A 21,542-nucleotide genomic window follows, 5' to 3' on the forward strand; every position below is an offset into this window, starting at 1 on the left:
TTTAGGACACAAACGCTTACTCCACCAGAAGCACTATTATAGTCACTACAGTGGTGTGGAGGGCAGGGGGTCCACATTACCGGGAACCAGGTTTTCTGGAGGGCAATGCAGAAAGCAGGTGAAAGCTTAACTTTTGCCATAACTCAGCCTAGTGGTGGAAAAAACCGCCGCAATTTCGCTGGAGGATGACGTTGTCAAGAGTCTGGGAAGGCATGAAGCATGCAAGGATGCAGGTTACGCCTCAGGGTCACCTGCTGGCACCAATTATTTGTATTCATTCCTATTGTGGATGAGGCATCAGTGAGACCCAGGTCCTAAACTGAGATCTCCCCCTCATCTGCAGGTGCAGAATTGTACGAAGTAGTGGCGTTGGGGCCACTGAAGGGTCCTTTTTCTTAGCAGACTTCTTTGTTTGCTTGCCCCCTCACTTCTGTTTAGGGGCTGTTTAGGCATGAAGGAAGACCTTGAAGCTCTTTGTCCAGCAGCTTTTGGCTTCTTTAGCCACTTCTGAGAGTCTGCTGTGGCATTAGTGGAGACCTTGGGAAAGAAGTACCCAAGGGACCCCTTCCACACGAGAGAAACCAGAGGAGGCTGTTGCTTCTTCGGCATGGGGGAGGGGGCTGATATCCCCTGCATTTGGGGGACGTTTGCTCTCAAAGTAGGTACTTTGAGAACAACAGAAGGAGATTTTCCCCTACCACCAAGGGGGCAGATGTATTCTTGAAGCCCAGAGGGTCTACTCTTCATGGCACAGAGTGTGGTATGAGTGGTACTTGTGATGGCGATGGTAATGTAGCTGCAGTATATGTGGATGTCAACCAAACGGGGTGTAATAGTTGAAATTTACATTTAGCCTCTTGTTAAGTCAACCGGTCCAGGGTCTTTTACTCCACGATTTTCTGCTCGTGTTGGAGTATTGTGCAGTCTGACAAGCAGGCGGAGTGCTGCTCTCCACAGTTGATACAAGTGGGAGGAGGCGCACATGGAGTATCTGGATGCAGTGGATGTCCACAGTCTTGACGTGTGGCGCTGGAAGTGCAGCAGGAACGCGTGAGCCTGAATTTCCAGCACTTAAAGCACCACATAGGGGGAGGGACGTATGGTTTAACGTCACAGTGGTGAACCATCACGACCTTTTCAGGCAATGAATCTTCCTCAAAGGCAAAGATGAAGGCACCAGTAGCAACCCTGTTGTCTTTGGGTCCCCTGTAAACACGCTGGATGAAATGAACATCCACTGTTCAAGAGTGTCGCGGAGCTCGTCGTCAGAGTGCAAGAGGAGGTCGCGATGGAAAATAATCCCCTGGACCATGTTGAGGCCTTTATGGGGAGTGACGGAAACAGAAATATCACCCAGCCTGTTACAAACGAGTAATGCCCAGGATTGGGCTGGGAATGCTGTCTGAATCAAGACTGCACCACTTCTCATCTTTGATAGTGCTGTCACTTCCCCAAACTTATCCTCAATATGTTCAACAAAAAATTGAGGCTTCTTAGGTAGAAAGGAGTCCCCATCCACTCTGCTACAGACTAAATACTGAGGCGAATATGGCTCTCTCCTTTCGGTAGCCCTTTGTTCCTCCCATGGTGTAGCGATGGAGGGAAACGATTTAGGGTCATGTCTGTCAGCATTGTACTCTATCTTGCCCTTCTTAGAGACTGTTTGCGCCATACAGTCCCCAGCGGAGATTACAGGCTGCTTCATCACGGGTCATCCACCCTGATGCCACCCACTCCAATCAGGGGCTCTCCCCTTGGGCGCCACCCATCCCCAGCAAACGCCACCTGGCATGATTCCCCAGGAAGACAAGCATCTACTCCTTGGCATACATGGGGAGTTTACAGCTCAGGCATCAGCAGTGTGATCCCTATGTTGTCAGAGGTACCAAATTGGTACATGATGGCCCCACCACAACAGACTGGCTACAGTACTGGATACTGGGTGCAGAGAAACCAAATATAGTTATGGGGCGAAAGAGGACAGGAGATAACAGAAGAAGGTGGAATACCCCAGAAAGTGTCCTCGCCCAAATAGTTGAATCCCAAGTGGAGATGCAAAGCCATTACAAGAGATTCAAAAGATCGAATCTAAGGGCACTCATGCACCACATAAGGCGTCCCCATATGGCCCCCATATGCCCGTTCATAAACTAGGGGGGGTACTATCTTTGGGAAGCTGACAAAGGTCACAGAAGGTAGGTCCAGGGGCGAAGCCAAGGTGGCGTCATACCCCCATTTGTCAAGAAAGTTTTAGGAAATTGGAAGAAAAGTGAGTGTAGCATTTGACGGAAGTGGACTCCCAGAGGTAGTAGAGAGGAAGGACCACCTGCATACCCTAAATCCAAGTAGGAGTCGAAAAAAAGGGCATAGGTCTGATGAGCAGGCATGGAAGACATGACTCTGAAGGAAAGCGAGCTGATTGGACAGCAGAGGTTCAGCATTATCAGTGTAAAGGCTCTCCAAGGGGCTAATGTAAAAAGCTCTAGACGCTAAATGCAATCCACGGTGGTGGACAGAATCTTGACCCTGAAGAATAGACAGCCGTGCAGAGGATTAAACTATGCTTCTATGGTCCAATATCGAGCACACTAACCCGCGATATAGACGGAGGAGGACCACTCTGTCCGCTCCCCAGGAGGTACCACTCAGAACATGGAGGGTGTTGAGGGATCACAGACAGTGAGCCGAAAGATATGAAATGTGGGAAGACCAGAACAGTTTTCTGTCAAATGTAAGTCCCAAGAATTTGGGGACGTCTGAACGAAAGGCCAGAAGGGAACAGATGTAGCCAGGGAGGTTAGAACTCCATATGAGGCCAAATATTTACACAGATGGTCTTACTGGGAGAAAAGCAGAAGCCCGTTTCGATGCTGCATGAGTGGAGGCGATTGAGTCGTCCTTTAAGACTTCGTTCAAGAAAGCTGGTCTGTTGAGAGCTGCAGTAGATCCCAAAATCGTTGACAAAGAGGGATCCCAAGACATCAGAAAGGAGAATCCAAATTGGATTTATAGCAATGGCAAACAGTGCAACGCTTAGCACAGAGCCCTGGGGCACCCCATTTTCTTGGAAGAATGTATGGGATCTCTTCTGTGTATCTGAATGCTCACTCCAGAGCTATTTCTACTATATGGGTGTGACTGCGATACTTTACCAGCGAGGATCGCCGACAGCTGGGAGAGGTGCTTCCAGTTGGGGGCGTCCAGCCACCAGGTGTCTCTGTAGTCATGCGCCTGCAGCAGTGCCTCGCGGCTCAGACTCAACCAGGCTCTGTTGACGCGGCTCGCCATCAGGAGGCTCTGTGCATCCAGCATGCTGCCAACATCACTACACATCAGTCTCATCACGTGTACTCCACTACCACTACTCCCACACACTACAGCTACTCTTAAGCCTGGTTTGCAATGGAGCAAATAGAAACGAACACAAACCAATATCTGGTGACATTGGCACTCTGTGTTCGAGAAATGTACCTTTTCCAGAGCTCTTGATATCCTGTAGTTCTAGAATTGTCTGTACAAAATTTAAACAATTCTTTAAAATTATATGAAGAAAATAGTACTCACAGAAATGTTTATCCTTTAAAAAATTATTTGCCATTTTGCAAAATTACGATCACAGTTCTGAATAGCTCGCCAAGAGTTCTACTGAAAAAGGTCAGTTAAACCCATGTATGTATGTATGTATGTATGTATGAAACTGGGGATCTACAAATGACGGAGAGGCTTTGTCCCACCATAGCCCTCAGTGGTTTCTCGTAAATAGGGTGCCAACTGCACATGACTGACTACAAGGAGCGGAACAATGGCATTATTATTATTATTATTATTATTATTATTATTATTATTATTATTATTATTTCCTTCACTTTCTCAGACATTAAGTCCGGTTAAAAATGGAGTGACGCGGACCTTGATCAAGCGTCACTTCCTTTTAACTGTACGGTATATGTTATATTGCATTTAGGAACTTTCGGGTAATTGAACATGTATCAATGATTACGGATTTCTGTAATTGTATATATAAGTTTGGATGTAGCTGTATTGTATTGTATTGATGTACTGGTGGATATTGTGTGGTATGACTCCTGTAGTTGATAGTATAATTGGTATAACGTCAACTTTATCCTGATGCCACATGTCCTTGACTTCCTCAGCCAATTGGATGCATTTTTCAATTTTTTCTCCTGTTTTCTTTTGTATATTTGTTGTATTGGGTATGGATATTTCGATTAGTTGTGTTAATTTCTTCTTTTTATTGGTGAGTATGATGTCAGGTTTGTTATGTGGCGTTGTTTTATCTGTTATAATGGTTCTGTTCCAGTATAATTTGTATTCATCATTCTCCAGTACATTTTGTGGTGTATACTTGTATGTAGGAACGTGTTGTTCTAAAAGTTTATGTTGTAAGGCAAGCTGTTGATGTATTATTTTTGCGACATTGTCATGTCTTCTGGGGTATTCTGTATTTGCTAGTATTGTACATCCGCTTGTGATGTGGTCTAATGTTTCTATTTGTTGTTTACAAAGTCTGCATTTATCCGTTGTGGTATTGGGATCTTTAATAATATGCTTGCTGTAATATCTGGTGTTTATTGTTTGATCCTGTATTGCAATCATGAATCCTTCTGTCTCACTGTATATATTGCCTTTTCTTAGCCATGTGTTGGATGCGTCTTGATCGATGTGTGGCTGTGTTAGATGATACGGGTGCTTGCCATGTAGTGTTTTCTTCTTCCAATTTACTTTCTTCATATCTGTTGATGTTATGTGATCTAAAGGGTTCTAGAAGTGGTTATGAAATTGCAATGGTGTAGCCGATGTATTTATATGAGTGATTGCTTTGTGTATTTTGCTAGTTTCTGCTCGTTCTATAAAGAATTTTCTTAAATTGTCTACCTGTCCATAATGTAGGTTTTTTATGTTGATAAATCCCCTTCCTCCATCCTTTCTGCTTAATGTGAATCTTTCTGTTGCTGCATGTATGTGATGTATTCTATATTTGTGGCATTGTGATCTTGTAAGTGTATTGAGTGCTTCTAGGTCTGTGTTACTCCATTTCACTACTCCAAATGAGTAGGTCAATATTGGTATAGCGTAAGTATTTATAGCTTTTGTCTTGTTTCTTGCTGTCAATTCTGTTTCCAGTATTTTTGTTAGTCTTTGTCTATATTTTTCTTTTAGTTCTTCTTTAATATTTGTATTACCTATTCCTATGTTTTGTCTGTATCCTAGATATGTATAGGCATCTGTTTTTTCCATCGCTTCTATGCAGTCGCTGTGGTTATCCAATATGCAATCATCTTGTTTAGTGCGTTTTCCCTTGACTATGCTATTTTTCTTACATTTGTCTGTTCCAAAAGCCATATTTATATCATTGCTGAATACTTCTGTTATCTTTAGTAATTGGTTGAGTTGTTGATTTGTTGCTGCCAATAGTTTTAGATCATCCATGTACAGCGAATGTCTAATTTTGTGTGGGTATGTTCCAGTAATATTGTATCTATAATTTGTATTATTTACATGTTGGATAGTGGGTTCAGAGCAATGCAAAACCAGAAAGGGCTTAATGAGTCTCCGTGGTATATTCCACACTTAATCTATATTGGCTGTGATGTGATATTATTTGAATTTGTTTGGATATTAAGTATGGTTTTCCAATTTTTCATTACTATGTTTAGGAATTGTATCAATTTAGGATCTACTTTGTATATTTCCAATACTTGTAGTAACCATGAGTGGGGTACACTATCAAAAGCTTTTTGGTAATCAATGTATATGTAGTGTAGCGACCTTTGTTTAGTTTTAGCTTGATATGTCACCTCTGCATGTATTATCAGTTGGACTTTACGTCCTCGTGCTCCTTTGCAACAGCTTTTTTGTTCTTCATTTATAATTTTGTTCAGTGTTGTATGTGTCAATTTCTGTGTAATAACTGAAGTTAGTATTTTGTATATTGTTGGTAGGCATGTTATGGGGCGATATTTAGCTGGGTTCGCTGTGTCTGCTTGATCTTTAGGTTTCAGATAAGTTATTCCATGTGTAAGTTTATCAGGGAATGTGTGTGGGTCTGCAATGTAGCTGTTAAATAATTTAGTTAGATGTGAATGTGTTGAGGTGAACTTATTTAACCAGAAATTTGCTATTTTATCTTTTCTAGGGGCTTTCCAATTGTGCATAGAATTAATTGCTTGGATGACTTCATGTTGCAAAATTAACACTTCAGGCATTTGCGATATCATCTTGTATGTATATCTTGTATCCACCGTGCATGTCTTACGTTGTACCGGGTTTGACCATATGTTGCTCCAGAAATGTTGAATGTCTGTTATGTTTGGTGGATTGTTTATTTCAATGTGTGTGTTATCTATTGTCTGGTAAAATTTCTTTTGGTTTGTGTTGAATGTTTGGTTTTGTTTCCTTCTATTTTCACTTTTTTTGTATCTTCTGAGTCGTCTGGCGAATGCTTGTAATTTCTGCTTCTTTTCGTCTAATTGCTCTGTCGCTTCTTGTTGTGAGATTTTACCTAACCTTTTTCGTTTTTTTTTCCGAGATTTCATTTCTTATAAATTGTGTTAGCTGTCCGATGTCTTTTCTCAGTTTTTCTATTTTGATCTGTAGCCTGTATTGCCATGCTGGTTTTGTGGGTTTCTTCTGTGTGTTGGTTGGTTCTGACCTCTGCCTAGTGTGTATATTTAGTGTAGTGAGTGCTCCTATATAAACCAGCAGTTTTAACTCTTCCATAGTTGTGTATGATTGTGTTGATAGTTTTTATTGTTGTTTCGACTTGTGGGTTATTTGGCAGTCTATGCAAGAATGGTCTAATGTCTGTATTTGTGTCTTTGTATTCTATATATGTCAGCTGAAATTTTTCTTCTATATCTAACATGTGTGTCACTTCGTGTTCTATTTGTGCTTGTTCTGGTGGCTGTCTTAAGATTTCGTTTTCCCCTGATTGTTTAATTGATGCGTGTTGTTCTTGATTTGTTTGCTCTGGGATGTTTGAGTCCATTACTGTATTTTCTTCTTCTTTTGATTGTACATTGTTTTGTTCCAGTATTTGTTGTACTTGTTGTTTGATGTTTTCTAATTCTTGATTAGCTGGTCGTCGTTCTGTTAAAAATTTTAATTCTGAGTATCTGGTAATAAATGTTGTGTATACTTGTGATCTGTATCCAGTTGTGTTGGTTCCTAAGTTTGTTGCTTGGTAATAACAGAACATGAGGTGTCAGTTAACTTCATCTGACCATCTCATCCTCGGTCTCTGTTTTCCTTCTAGAGTGGCTGCAGGAAGCATATCCTGTAAAACACCTCTATTTGGATTTAAATCATTTTCCGTGTGGCTAGCAGTGTTGTTACCATTGTGGACGGGCATAGGGATAGGGTTCAAGCGTCGTCCCCGACCGTGACAGCGCTTGTCCGAGGCTTCATTAGTTCTGTCCTGAGCCAACTAATCACACTAAAACGGGGTTTAGCCCTATTAGTGGTTTGTTCTTCTCGTCGCCTTTTACGACTGGCAGAACATACCGGAGGCCTATTCTTTTCCCGGGCCTCCACGGAGTTTATTATTATGTTAATAATCGGCACACTAGATACTACACTATAGAGTTTGGGTCAATGTAAAACTTTGATATTACAACCCTTTAAGGGCAGCAACCATCAGAAACAAATAGAGCCATGGAGGCGAAAAAAGAAGAGTGTTGTCATTGTGTCACAAACTTTAAGCCTGTGTCTGCCTTCTTAATTAGCCCAAAACATTAGGTTCATCGCATTTACACCATGTTTCACCGCGATAATACTTCCCCGTGATGTCATTAGATGTGCTTGTGCCCAGTTTCGACATTGAGGGTATCTATCGATCCTCTGGGGCTTTGATTGTGTGTAGACGTAGCTGTTTAGCCAAAAATGCCAGTTTGCGTCGTTTACAGGTGTACTAATCGATCCAATCGTAATCTGAAGTTTGAAAGTATCGCACTTCTTTCGTAAGTGGAATCGTTCAAGTAACATTTTTTTTTTATGTTTGGTTATTCCCGAAGAACTGAGCGTTACTAGTGAGAAATATTCCGCGAAAACAAGCAGATACGCTACTCTTAGAAGAGCAGGACTGTATGTTACACAGATTAGGCTATTATTACTATAAAAAGTTGCTTACATACACTATGTAATCAGAAATATCCGGACACCATGCTGAAAATGACAAAGGTTCGTGGCGCCCTCCATCGATAATGCTGGAATTCAGTATCGTGTTGGCTTCCACCCTCTCAGGCATACGTTCAATCAGGTGCTGGAAGGTTTCTTGGGGAATGGCTGCACTGAGGAGATGTATCGATGTCGGTCTGTGAGGCCTGGAATGAAGTCGGCGTTCCAAAACATCGCAAAGGTGTTCCATAGGATTGAGTTCACGACTGTGTAGGCCAGTCTATTACAGGGATGTTATTGTCCTGTAACCATTACGAACAGGTGCTCGATCGTGTTGAAAGACGCAGTCGCCATCCCCGAATTGCTCTTCAACAGTTGAAGGTAGAAGGTGCTTAAAAGATCAATGCGGACCTGTGCTGTGATAGTGCCACGCAAAACAAGGGGTGCAAGCCCCCACCACGAAAAGCACGACCAGACCATACTACTACCTACTCCGAATTTTACTGTTGGCACTACAAACTGGCAGATGGCGTTCACCAGGCATTCGCCATACCCACACCCTGCCATTGGGTGCCACATGTACCGTCACTCCACAGAACGTTTTTCCGCTGTTCAATCGTCCAATGTTTACGGTCCTTACACCAAGAGACGCGTCATTTGGCATTTACCAGCGTGATGTGTGGCTTATGAGCAGCCACTCGACCATGAAATTCAAGTTTTCTCACCTCCCACCTAGCTGTCATAGTACTTGCAGTGGATTCTGATGCAGTTTGGAATTCCTGTGTGATGGTCTGGATAGATCTCTCCCTATTACATATTATGACACTCTTCAACTGTCGGCAGTCTGTGTCACTCAACAGACGAGGTCGGCCTGTACACTTTTGTGCTGCACGTGTCCCTCCACGTTTCCATTTCACTGTCACATCGGAAACAGTAGACCTAGGGATATTTAGGAGTGTGGAAATCTCGCGTACAGACATATGACACAAGTGACACCCAATCACCTGACCACTTTCGAAATCCATGAACTCTGCGGAGCGCCCCCATTCTGTTCTCTCACGATGTCTAATGACTACTAACGTAGCTGATATCGAGTACCTGGCAGTAGATGGCAGCACAAGGCACCTAATATGAAAAACATGTTCTGGGGTGTACGGATGCTTTTGATCACATAGTGTATGTGTTACAACAAAGTATGCATTTAACGGGGTCTAAGCGTTGACTGACCTGGCCTTGCAACATTAACCAAAACGGCCATGCTGTGTTGGTACTGCGAACGGCTGAAAGCAAGGGGAAACTACGGCCGTAATTTTTCCCGAGGGCATGTAGCTTTACTGTATGGTTAAATGATGCTGGCGTCATATTGGGTAAAATATTCTGGAGGTAAACTAGTCCCCCATTCGGATCTCCGGGCGGGGACTACTCAAGAGGATGTCTTTATCAGGAAAAAGAAAACTGGCATTCTACGGATCGTAGCGTGGAACGTCAGATCCCTTAACCGTGCAGGTGGATTAGAAAATTTAAGAAGGGAAATGGATAGGTTGAAGTTAGATGTAGTGGGAATTAGTGAAGTTCGGTGGCAGGAGGAACAAGACTTTTGGTCAGGTGAATGCAGGGTTATAAATACAAAATCAAATAGGGGTAATGCAGGAGTAGGTTTAATAATGAATAAAAAAATAGAAGTGTGCGTAAGCTACTACAAACAGCATAGTGAACGCATTATTGTGGCCAAGATAGACACGAAGCCCATGCCTACTACAGTAGAACAAGTTTATATGCCAACTAGCTCTGCAGGTGAAGAAACTGAGGAAATGTATTTTTTTTTTTTTTTTGTGGTTTTAGGGCGCACAACTTCAATGGTCATTAGCGCCCAGACTACGTTAAGAATGCACCGCGAGGCACAAGTTTAAAACAACAACTAAAAGGGAAAACACGATAAAAGACAGACTGACAGGCATAGAATTTAAAAAACAGCATAATCAAATGTCCTTAGAGAGGTTTGTCAAATTGATAAAACGAAGAACGCGAGCAGCTGCTCGTGGGTCATCTGCTAAAATGGCATCTAGAGTACACGGCAGGCCAAGATCAAAACGCAGTGTGTTAAAATCCAGACAGGACGTTAAAATGTGGCGGACCGTCAGCAATTGCCCACATGGGCAGAACGGCGCCGGCGCAGCCGTCAGCAGATGGCGATGGCTGAACCGGCAGTGGCCAATGCGTCACCGGGCCAAAACGACCTCCTCCCGCCGAGAAGGGCGGGAGGAGGACGTCCAAACCGCAGGAAGAGGTTTCAAGCCCCGAAGCTTGTTGTCCGTAAGTGCAGCCCAATCGGCATGCCACAGCGATAAAATGCGCCGACAAATTACCCTGCTACAATCCGACGAAGGGACACAACAAGAAGCTGTCCGAGGCTGGAGGACCGCAGCCTTGGCCGCGGCATCTGCAGCTTTGTTCCCAGGGATACCGACATGGCCAGGAACCCACATAAAGCTAACCGGAGAACCGGCGTCCACCAGCTGCTGAAGAGAGCGTTGGATCCGGTGCACGAAAGGGTGAACCGGATACGGATCACTGAGGCTCTGGATGGCGCTCAGGGAATCAGAGCAGATGACATAAGCAGTATGTCGGTGGCGGCAGATGTAAAGAACAGCCTGGTAGAGGGCAAAGAGCTCAGCTGTGAAGACCGAACAATGGCCATGGAGCCGGTGTTTGAAACTTTGTGCCCCGACAATAAATGAACACCCGACCCCATCATTGGTCTTTGAGCCATCTGTATAAATGAAGGTCATATTAATGAACTTCGAACGAAGTTCGACAAAACGGGAGTAGTAGACCGAACCGGGGGTAACCTCTTTTGGGAGCGAGCTGAGGTCAAGGTGAACGCGAACCTGAGCCTGGAGCCAAGGTGGCGTGTGGCTCTCGCCCACCCGAAAGGTTGCAGGGAGTGAAAAATTAAGGTGTTGAAGGAGGCGACGAAAGCGAACTCCAGGGGGTAGCAGGGCAGACACATACAACCTGTATTGACGGTCGAGAGAGTCGTCAAAAAAGGAACGATAAGACGTGTGGTCGGGCATTGACAGTAGCCGACAGGCATACCGACAAAGCAGTATATCGCGCCGCTAGGTGAGTGGCAATTCGCCAGCGTCAGCATGAAGACGCTCTATGGGACTAGTATAAAACGCTCCGATCGCAAGTCGTAAACCCCGATGTTGTATGGAGTTGAGGCGGCGTAAGATGGATGGCCGTGCAGAAGAGTATACGAAGCTCCCATAATCCAGCTTGGAGCGGACGATCGACCGATATAGACGAAGTAGGACGGTTCGATCCGCTCCCCACGACATACCACTGAGAACACGGAGGACATTCAAAGAACGGGTACAACAGGCAGCCAAATATGACACATGTGGAGACCAGCTAAGTTTCCTGTCAAATGTAAGACCTAAAAATTTTGTTGTCTCCACGAATGGGAGAGCAACGGGACCGAGTCTTAAGGACGGTGGGAGAAACTTTGTAGCGCCAGAAGTTAATACAGACCGTCTTCTCGGCAGAAAAACGGAAGCCATTGGCGACACTCCAGGAGTAAAGACGGTCAAGAGAACGCTGAAGACAGCGCTCCAGGACATGTGTACGCTGTGCGCTGCAATAGATGGTAAAATCGTCCACGAAAAGGGAGCCTGATACATCAGCTGGGAGGCAATCCATTATTGGATGGATCGCTATGGCGAAGAGAGCGACGCTCAAAACTGAGCCCTGTGGCACCCCATTCTCCTGGTGAAAGGTGTGACAGGACAGAACCCACACGTACCCTGAACTGTCGATCCATTAAAAAGGAACGAATAAAAAGAGGAAGGCGACCGCGAAGACCCCATGTATGCATGGTGCGGAGAATGCCCACCCTCCAACAGGTGTCGTAAGCCTTCTCCAAGGTAACCAGATGGTCAACAGCAGAGCGGCGCCTACGAAATCCACATTGTACATTGGTAAGTAGGCGTCGAGACTCGAGCAGCCAAACCAAACGAGAGTTAACCATTCGCTCCATCACTTTACAGACACAGCTGGTAAGCGAGATGGGTCGATAACTGGAAGGCAAGTGCTTGTCCTTCCCCGGTTTAGGAATCGGGACAACAATAGACTCGCGCCAGCATGCAGGAACATGTCCCTCAGTCCAGATGCGATTGTAAGTACGAAGAAGAAAACCTTTACCCGCAGGAGAAAGGTTCTTCAGCATCTGAATATGAATAGAATCAGGCCCTGGAGCGGAGGACTGTGACCGGGCAAGTGCGTTTTCGAGTTCCCACATGGTGAATGGGGTATTATAACTTTCACGATTCGAGGAGCGGAAGTTAGGTGGCCTAGCCTCCTCTGCCTGTTTGCGGGGGAGGAAGGCAGGGTGGTAATGAGCGGAGCTCGAAACCTCTGCGAAAAAGCGGCCGTAGGCATTGGAGACATCCTCCGGGGCCACAAGGACGTCATTCGCGACCATCAAGCCAGAAACTGGTGAGTGGACCTTAGTGCCAGATAGCCGGCGCAGGCTACCCCAGACAACAGAAGAAGGAGTAAAACTGTTGAAGGTGCTTGTGAAAGCAGCCCAGCTGGCTTTCTTGCTTTCTTTAATAATACAACGACACTGTGCACGTAATCGTTTATAAGTGATACAATTCGCCACTGTAGGGTGGCGTTTAAAGGTGCGTAAAGCACGTCGACGAGCACGTAAAGCGTCTCTGCATGCTGCGGTCCACCAGGGGACCGGTACGCGACGTGGAGAAGAAGTAGGGTGAGGGATGGAATATTCAGCAGCAGTGAGAGATGGATAACACACAGGAAGTGGTCGCTCGAATATGTATCAAAGTGCATACCACTCAAACCGGCGTGCAAGTTGGGTAGTACATATAGAGAGATCTAAATGGGAATAGGTGTGAGATGTGTCCGAAAGGAAAGTAGGGGCGCCAGTATTGAGGCAGACAAGATTGAGCTGGTTGAAAAGGTCTGCTAACAGGGAGCCCCTCGAGCAGGATGCCGGAGAGCCCCAAAGGGGATGGTGGGTATTGAAGTCTCCAGTTAACAAAAATGGGGCAGGTAGCTGAGCAATAAGCTGCATCATGTCTGCCCTGGTAACGGCAGATGACGATGGAGTGTAGACGGTACAAATGGAAAATGTAAAAGTGGGGAGAGTAATGCGGATGGCAACTGCCTGCAGGCCTGTGTGCAATGTGATGGGATCGTAGTAAATATCATCCCGGACCAGCAACATAACCCCTCCATGAGCCGGAATACCTACCACAGGGGGTAGGTCAAAACGCACAGAGGTGTAGTGTGCCAAGGCAATTTGATCGCATGGGTGTAGCTTCGTTTCCTGGAGGGCTACAACGAGCGGACGGTGCAAGCGGAGCAGCAACTTCAAGTCCTCTCGGTTGGAGCGAATGCTGCGAATATTCCAGTGAATAAGTGCCATCGTAAGAAGAAAAGGAAGATGAAAGAAGGGGTCACCTCGAAGGCCGCTGAGGGCCTGGCTTCGAGCGAGCACTGCCGCCGCTATCAGGAGGCGGACAGTCATCGTCCATTGGGTCTATAGGTTCATCGGCCATCTTGGTAAGATGGCCAGGAGGGGGAGCTTCCTCCACCCGTGAACGGCCAGATGTTCGGCTACCAGCGGTGCGGCCAGGCGAAACGGATGACGGCCTGGGGCGGCAACCGCTGGGTGGCGCAGGAGAAGAAATGCGCCGTGGCGGAGAAGGAGAACTGTGCTTCCTATGAGCCTTCTTGGAAGGTCGTTTGGTGGAAGTACCGGTCGAAGGCTGGGAGGTCGAGGTACGTAGGAAGTCTGCATGGGACGGTTCCTTCTTGAAGGCCAGTGCATCCGACTTCTGGGTCTTTGTCTTAGCAGAAGCTGAGGAAGGGGCTGGTGTCTGTGGGGTGATGGGAGGAAGAGGAGACGTCGACCGCGCGATCTTAGCACTGGCCGAACGGACGACCGTGGTGCTGAAGGTCAGATCGCATGGACATAGGGGCGAACAGAAATAACCTCATAGCCCGCCTTGATGCGCGATGGCAGCTTAACACTATCAAAGGTCAAGAAAAGTGTCCGGGTTGGTACAAGGTCATTGTTGACCTTTTTCATGACCCTATGGACAGCCATCACGCCCTGCTAAGCGAGGAATGATTGAATCTCCTCGTCAGTCAATCCGTCGAGGGATCTAGTATAGACCACACCACGAGACGAATTCAAAGTTCGGTGAGCCTCCACCCGGACAGGGAACGTGTACAGGAGTGTGGCCCGAAGTATTTTTTGTGCCTGAAAGGCACTCTCAGTTTCTAGTAATAAGGTACCGTTACGCATCCTGGTACAAGATTTGACAGATCCGGCTATGGCATCTACGCCCTTTTGGATAACGAAAGGGTCGACAGAGGAAAAATCCTTTCCGTCCACAGATCGAGAAACGACGAGGAACTGTGGGGCAGGCGGTAGTACTTTTTTCACTGGTGGCTGGTCAAGTTCCCGTTTTTGGGCAGAAGTCGAGAGAGATGGAGTGAAATCCATTGCGGAGGAATCCCCCATGATTGCCAGCGTCTCTGATAGCGCGCTCCTTCCTTGTGGGGACCCTCTCAGAAGGCACTCCCGCCTTAGGTGAATGTTTACACCTCAGGTCACACCTCCCGAGAAACAGACGGAGGGAACAATCGGCATGGTCAGAAGGTATCAGCTCAGGCAATCACCCCTCCCTGGGCCTGGCCTTTGCCAGGGGGTACGTGCGTGCATTACATGTCTACCCAGGGCGGAGGATTACGCGTTACCCTGTCACCGGCTATGCGTGCGAACGCGTGGGTCGGCCTTCAGGCGCGCACAGGGAGGAAGGAAGAAGAGGAATAGGAAAAGAGAGAGAGGGAGAGAGAGGACAGACTGTCTCAAACGCCGAGGCGGAGACCAGAGAAGGCAAGGAGAAGAAGGCAATGAGAAGGCAAGGAGAAGAAGACAAGGGAAAGAGTAAGGAAGACAGTGAGGTGGAGAAGAGCAAAGACAGGAACCAACCAAAGGAAGGAAGAAACGAGAAGTGAAAAAGCAAAATGACAGCTAATAGAGGTCGTGGAACCGTCTGTCTCCGGACGCAGGCGCTAACTACCCCCTTGAGGCGGAGGGACTCCTTTTAGTCTCCTCTTACGACAGGCAGGAATACCTCGGGCCTATTCTAATCCCCGGACCCGCAGGGGGGAGGAAATGTATGATGAGATAAAAGAAATTATTCAGGTGGTGAAGGGAGACGAAAATTTAAGTCATGGGTGACGAATTCGAGAGTAGGAAAAGGGAGAGAAGGAAACATAGTAGGTGAATATGGATTGGGGCTAAGAAATGAAAGAGGAAGCCGCCTGGTAGAATTTTGCATAGAGCATAACTTAATCATAGCTAACACTTGGTTCAAGAATCATGAAAGAAGGTTGTATACATGGAAGAATCCTGGAGATACTAAAAGGTATCAGATTGATTATATAATGGTAAGACAGAGATTTAGGAACCAGGTTTTAAATTATAAGAAATTTCCAGAGACAGATGGGGACTGACCACAATCTATTGGTTATGACCTGTAGATTAAAACTGAAGAAACTGCAAAAAGGTGGGAATTTAAGGAGATGGGACCTGGATAAACAGAAAGAACCAGAGGTTGTAGAGAGTTTCAGGGAGAGCATAAGGGAACAATTGCCAGAAACGGGGTAAAGAAATACAGTAGAAGAAGAATGGGTAGCTTTGAGGGATGAAGTAGTGAAAGCAGCAGAGGATCAAGTAGGTAAAAAAGACAAGGGCTAGTATAAATCCTTGGGTAACAGAAGAAATATTGAATTTAATTGATGAAAGGAGAAAATATAAAAATGCCGTAAATGAAGCAGGCAAAAAGGAATACAAACGTCTCAAAAATGAGATCAACAGGCAAAGCAGGGATGGCTGGAGGACAAATGTAAGGATATAGAGGCTTATCTCACTAGGGGTAAGATAGATACTGCCTACAGGAAAATTAAAGATACCTTTGGAGAAAAGAGAACCACTTGTATGAATATCAAGAGCTCAGATGGAAACTCAGTTCTAAGCAAAGAAGGGAAAGCAGAAAGTGGAAGGAGTATATAGAGGGTCTAAACAAGGGCGATGTACTCGAGGACAATATTATGGAAATGGAAGAGGATGTAGATGAAGATGAAATGGGAGATACGATACTGCGTGAAGAGTTTGACAGAGCACTGAAAGACCTGAGTCGAAACAAGGCCCCGGGAGTAGACAACATTCCATTAGAACTACTGACGGCCTTGGGAGAGCCAGTCCTGACAAAACTCTACTATCTGGCGAGCAAGATGTACGAGACAGGCGAAATACCCTCAGACTTCAAGAAGAATATAATAATTTCAATCCCAAAGAAACCAGGTGTTGACAGATGTGAAAGTTACCGAACTATCAGTTTAATAAGTCACAGCTGCAAAATACTAACACGAATTCTTTACATACAAATGGAAAAACTGGTAGAAGCCGACCTCGAGGAAGATCAGTTTGGATTCCACAGAAATATTGGAACACGTGAGGCAATACTGACCTTACGACTTATCTTAGAAGAAAGATTAAGGAAAGGCAAACCTACGTTTCTAGCATTTGTAGACTTAGAGAAAGCTTTTGACAATGTTGACTGGAATACTCCCTTTCAGATTCTAAAGGTGGCAGGGATAAAATACAGGGAGCAAAAGGCTATTTACAATTTGTACAGAAACCAGATGGCAGTTATAAGAGTCGAGGGGCATGAAAGGGAAGCAGTGGTTGGGAAGGGAGTGAGACAGGGTTGTAGCTTATCCCTGATGTTATTCAGTCTGTATATTGAGCAAGCAGTGAAGGAAACAAAAGAAAAATTCGGAGTAGGTATTAAAATCGATGGAGAAGAAATAAAAACTTTGAGGTTCGCCGATGACATGGTAATTCTATCAGAGACAGCAAAAGATTTGGAAGAGCAGTTGAACGGAATGGACAGTGTGTTGAAAGGAGGATATAAGCTGAACATCAACAAAAGCAAAACGAGGATAATGGAATGTGGTCGAATTAAGTCGGGTGATGCTGAGGGAATTAGATTAGGAAGTGAGACACAAAGTAGTAAAGGAGTTTTGCTATTTGGGGGGCAAAATAACTGATGATGGTCGAAACGAGAGGACATAAAATGTAGACCGGCAATGGCAAGGAAAGCGTTTCTGAAGAAGAGAAATTTGTTAACATCAAGTATAGATTTAAGTGTCAGGAAGTCGTTTCTGAAAGTATTTGTATGGAGTGTAGCCATGTATGGAAGTGAAACATGGACGACAAATAGTTTGGACAAGATGAGAATAGAAGCTTTCAAAATGTGGTGCTACAGAAGAATGCTTGAGCTTAGATGGGTAGATCACATAACTAATGATGAAGTATTGAAGAGAATTGGGGAGAAGAGGAATATGTGGCACAACTTGACAAAAAGAAGGGACCAGTTAGTAGGACATGTTCTGAGGCATCAAGGGATCACAAATTTAGCATTGAAGGGCAGCGTGGAGGGTAAAAATCGTAGAGGGAGACCAAGAGATGAATACACTAAGCAGATTCAGAAGGATGTGGGTTGCAGTAAGTAGTGGGAGATGATGAAGCTTGCACAGGATAGGGTAGCATGGAGAGCTGCATCAAACCAGTCTCAGGACTGAAGACCACCACCACCACCACCACCACCACCACCACCACCACCACCACCACCACAACAACAACAAGCGTTTGAGACCTTTCCCTTAATCACATTAATAGTATTGCACAATGCAAAAACATGTTTACAAAATTATATATTTTTTTACCCTGTAGTTTGCTGTCGTTGGCCTCACACTGAATGACATGTGTAAGGTTTCAAAGTCAGAAGATATGTAAACTGCAGTGAGACTAATTTACTGACAATCTAATGAAACAAGAATTCTATTCTGCATGGACATTTATCTCTAACGCAGTTCCGTTTCTTTACCATGCACAAGATATGATAGAAAGCCTTGCTTCATTGCTCAGTGGACTAACGAAGAATATTTAAGATTTTTGCAAACGTTAACACTACAAATGCTGCGCATGCTCGCTGAAAGGTGGAAATGTAACGAACTTGATGCAGTACAAGCGATGAAACAAGCATTGGTTTCGGAGTTCCAGCTTCATTTGCTATAGGTACAAATGCAAGCAGAATTACACTACTTATGAATGAATTTTCACGTCGACCCCTCATTAGATTACGTTACTACTCGTTCCATTTAATATAAGTTTTCATTACACCATCTGTTTTCAGTTACCACTTCGTATCTAACACTTCAGCTATTGAATAGGAGTTGTCATTCAGAAATTCCTTTAATTTGGTTTTAAATCTTGGTTGACTACCTGTCAGACTTAATGCTATTTGACAAATGACCGAAGATATTTGTGGCAGCATAATTCATCCATTTCTGTGCCGAAGTCAGATTTAACACAGAATAGCGAAGATTACCCGTTCTTCTAGTGTTGCAGCTATGCCCTTCAATTATTTTCGGATTGAGATGGGTTATTGATCACAAATTTCGTGAGTGCATATGCACTGGTGTCCGAAATTAATCCAAGAAAACGAAATTTTGCAAGGTTGCGTTTATTTTTCCACAAGACAGTATAAACAGGTGATAGTACAGTAGAAACTATGTAAAGAATACAGAACGTAAACACTGCAACGTGCATAAAGGTTGACAAAAATGTTGTTCGCTTTTGTCCAACTTAACTGATTTGCACACACTTTCTGACAACTGGCTAATGTGCTCATTGTGGGGTGTGACCACCTGTGGCGCCAATACAGGCCTGAAAAGGACAGGACATTTTGTGAATGATGTCAAGTCTCATGTTGATGCAATATCGCCCATTCTTCTTGCAGAGCTGCTCAAGTGTTTGTGAGTAGTTGGTGGACGCTGACGTGAAAGACTTCTGTGCTACTAGGACCGTAGCGGAAAGGACGCGAAGCTTTCTTTGATGGTTTGCTAAAAAACTGACAACCAGCGGGAGGTGAGCAAACGCTAGCTAATGCGAACCCAACAAGACGAACTGCAGTTCGCTTGCGCTAGCCTACCGTATACAGCGGAGAATTCTCGTTCGCTGGTGTGTAAACTATTTTTTGTGGGGTTTTAGGGCACTCAACTACTAAGGTAATTAGCGCCCAGTCACAGATGTAAGTGCACATATAATCTGGTAAAACTCAAGGGGAAGGGAGGGGACACCAAAAAGGTCTCACAAAGACGCAGATAAAATAATTAAAAGAGTTAGATGTCTTTGGACAAGTCCGTCAAAGTAACAAAACGAAGAACACGTACAGCTACTCGAGCGTCATCAGCTAAAATTTCCTGTAAGGCAGATGGCAGAGACAGGACAACACGAGATTGATTAAAATGGGGACACGACAATAAAACATGGCGCACTGTCAGTGCATGACCACAAGGGCACTGTGCAGCGGGGTCACCAGATAGCAGGTAGCGGTGGCTAAATCGGCAATGCCCAATCCGCAACCTGGCCAAAATGACCTCTCGCCGAGAGCGTCGGGAGGAGGCTGTCCAAGCTGTTGGGAATGGTTTTCTGGCCCGGAGATTATTTTCTTAAAGTGACGGCGAAGTATCCCACCATAATTCGACAAACCTCTTACAAACAACCCCACTAATGTCAGACAATGGGACACAAAGGGAGGCTGGCCGAGGCAGGAGGACTGCAGCCTTGGCTGCAGCATCAGCAGCCTCATTCCCAGGCCCTCCTACACGGCCGGGAACCCACAAAAAGGTGACAGGAGAGCCATCAGCAGCAGAAGAATGGAGGGACTGCTGGATCTGTTGCACCAAGGGATGGACCGGATATGGAGCTCCAAGGCTCTGAAGAGCACTGAGTGAATCAGAGCAGAGTACATATGGAGAATGGCGGTGGCGGCGGACATACTGAACGGCCTGATAGAGAGCAAAAAGCTCGGCCGTAAAGCTGGAACACTGGTCGAGGAGCCAGTACTTAAAGGTGACGTCCCCAACAACAAAGGCACAGCCGACACCTTCGTCAGTTTTGGAGCCATCAGTGTAAATAAAGGTGTTACTGGCGAGTCGCACACGAAGTTCGACAAACCGTGAGCAAAACACTGCATCCGGAGTACCCTCTTTCAGGAGCGAGCTTAGGTCAAGATGAATGTGAACCGGAGCCTGGAGCCAAGATGGTGTTGGGCTCTCACCCTCTCTGAAGGTGGTAAGGAGGGCAAAATCCAATTGTCGAAGCAAGTGACGAAAGCGGACTCCAGGGGGCAGCAGGGCAAACACATACAAGCCATACTGATGGTCGAGAGAATCGTCGAAGAGGGACTGATAAGAGGGGTGGGTTGAGACGGCGTAAGAGGGATGGCCGAGTGGACAAGTAGACAAGGCTCCCATAATCCAGCTTTGATCGGACTATGGACCGATACAAGCGAAGCAGGACAGTGCGATCTGCTCCCCAAGATGAACCACTAAGAACACGGAGGACATTAAGGGAACGTGTGCAACGGGCAGCCAAATAAGAGACGTGCGGAGACCAACAAAGTTTCCTGTCCAGTGTGAGCCCTAGAAACTTAGTTGTTTCCACGAATGGGAGAACAACGGGACCGAGATGTAATGATGGCGGAAGGAACGCTTTATATCGCCAAAATTTGATGCAAACCGTCTTCTCTTCAGAGAACTGGAAGCCATTTGTCACACTCCATGAGTATAGGCTGTCTAGACAACGCTGAAGGCAGCGCTCCAGGAGGCATGTTCTCCGGGCACAGCAGTAGATCGCGAAGTCATCGACAAATAGAGAGCCTGAGACATTAGGTGGAATGCAATCCATAATTGGAGTGAATGATATGGCAAAAGGGGCTATGCTCAAGACGGAGCCCTGAGGCACTCCGTTCTCCTGGAGGAAGACGTCAGACAATACGGAACCCACACGTACCCTAAACTTTCGATCTGTTAAAAAGTAATCAATAAAAAGGGGCAGGCGACCGCGTAGACCCCACCTGTGCATAGTGCGGAGGATACCTCCTCTCCAACAGGTATCATAAGCCCTCTCCAAATCGAAGAACACGGCTACCGTTTGGCGCTTTCGCAAAAAGTTGTTCATGATGAATGTCGACAAGGTCACAAGGTGGTCAACAGCGGAGCGGCGGCGACGAAAGCCGCATTGGACATTGGTAAGTAGCCGTCGAGATTCGAGAATCCAGATTAATCAAGCATTAACTATGCGCTCCATCACCTTACAGACACAGCTTGTGAGAGAAATGGGGCGGTAACTAGAAGGAAGGTGTCTATCCTTCCCAGGTTTGGGTATAGGAACAACAACGGCGTCACGCCAATGCATGGGGACCTGACCTTCCGTCCAGACGCGATTGTATGTA

At 45.6% G+C, this 21,542-nt stretch overlaps 1 protein-coding gene across 1 annotated transcript in view; it reads right to left on the reverse strand.

Moving 5' to 3' along the window:
* Positions 1-21,542, reverse strand: part of LOC126456181 (uncharacterized) — an 83,299-nt gene that overhangs the window by 23,231 nt on the left and 38,526 nt on the right. Inside the window, exon 2 of the mRNA XM_050091935.1 lies at positions 3,153-3,313. Coding sequence (XP_049947892.1) covers positions 3,153-3,313 — 161 coding nt within the window. The remainder of the gene's footprint in view (positions 1-3,152; positions 3,314-21,542) is intronic.

This window comes from Schistocerca serialis, chromosome 2 (genome assembly GCF_023864345.2).
Source record: "Schistocerca serialis cubense isolate TAMUIC-IGC-003099 chromosome 2, iqSchSeri2.2, whole genome shotgun sequence".
Lineage (NCBI taxonomy): Eukaryota > Metazoa > Arthropoda > Insecta > Orthoptera > Acrididae > Schistocerca > Schistocerca serialis.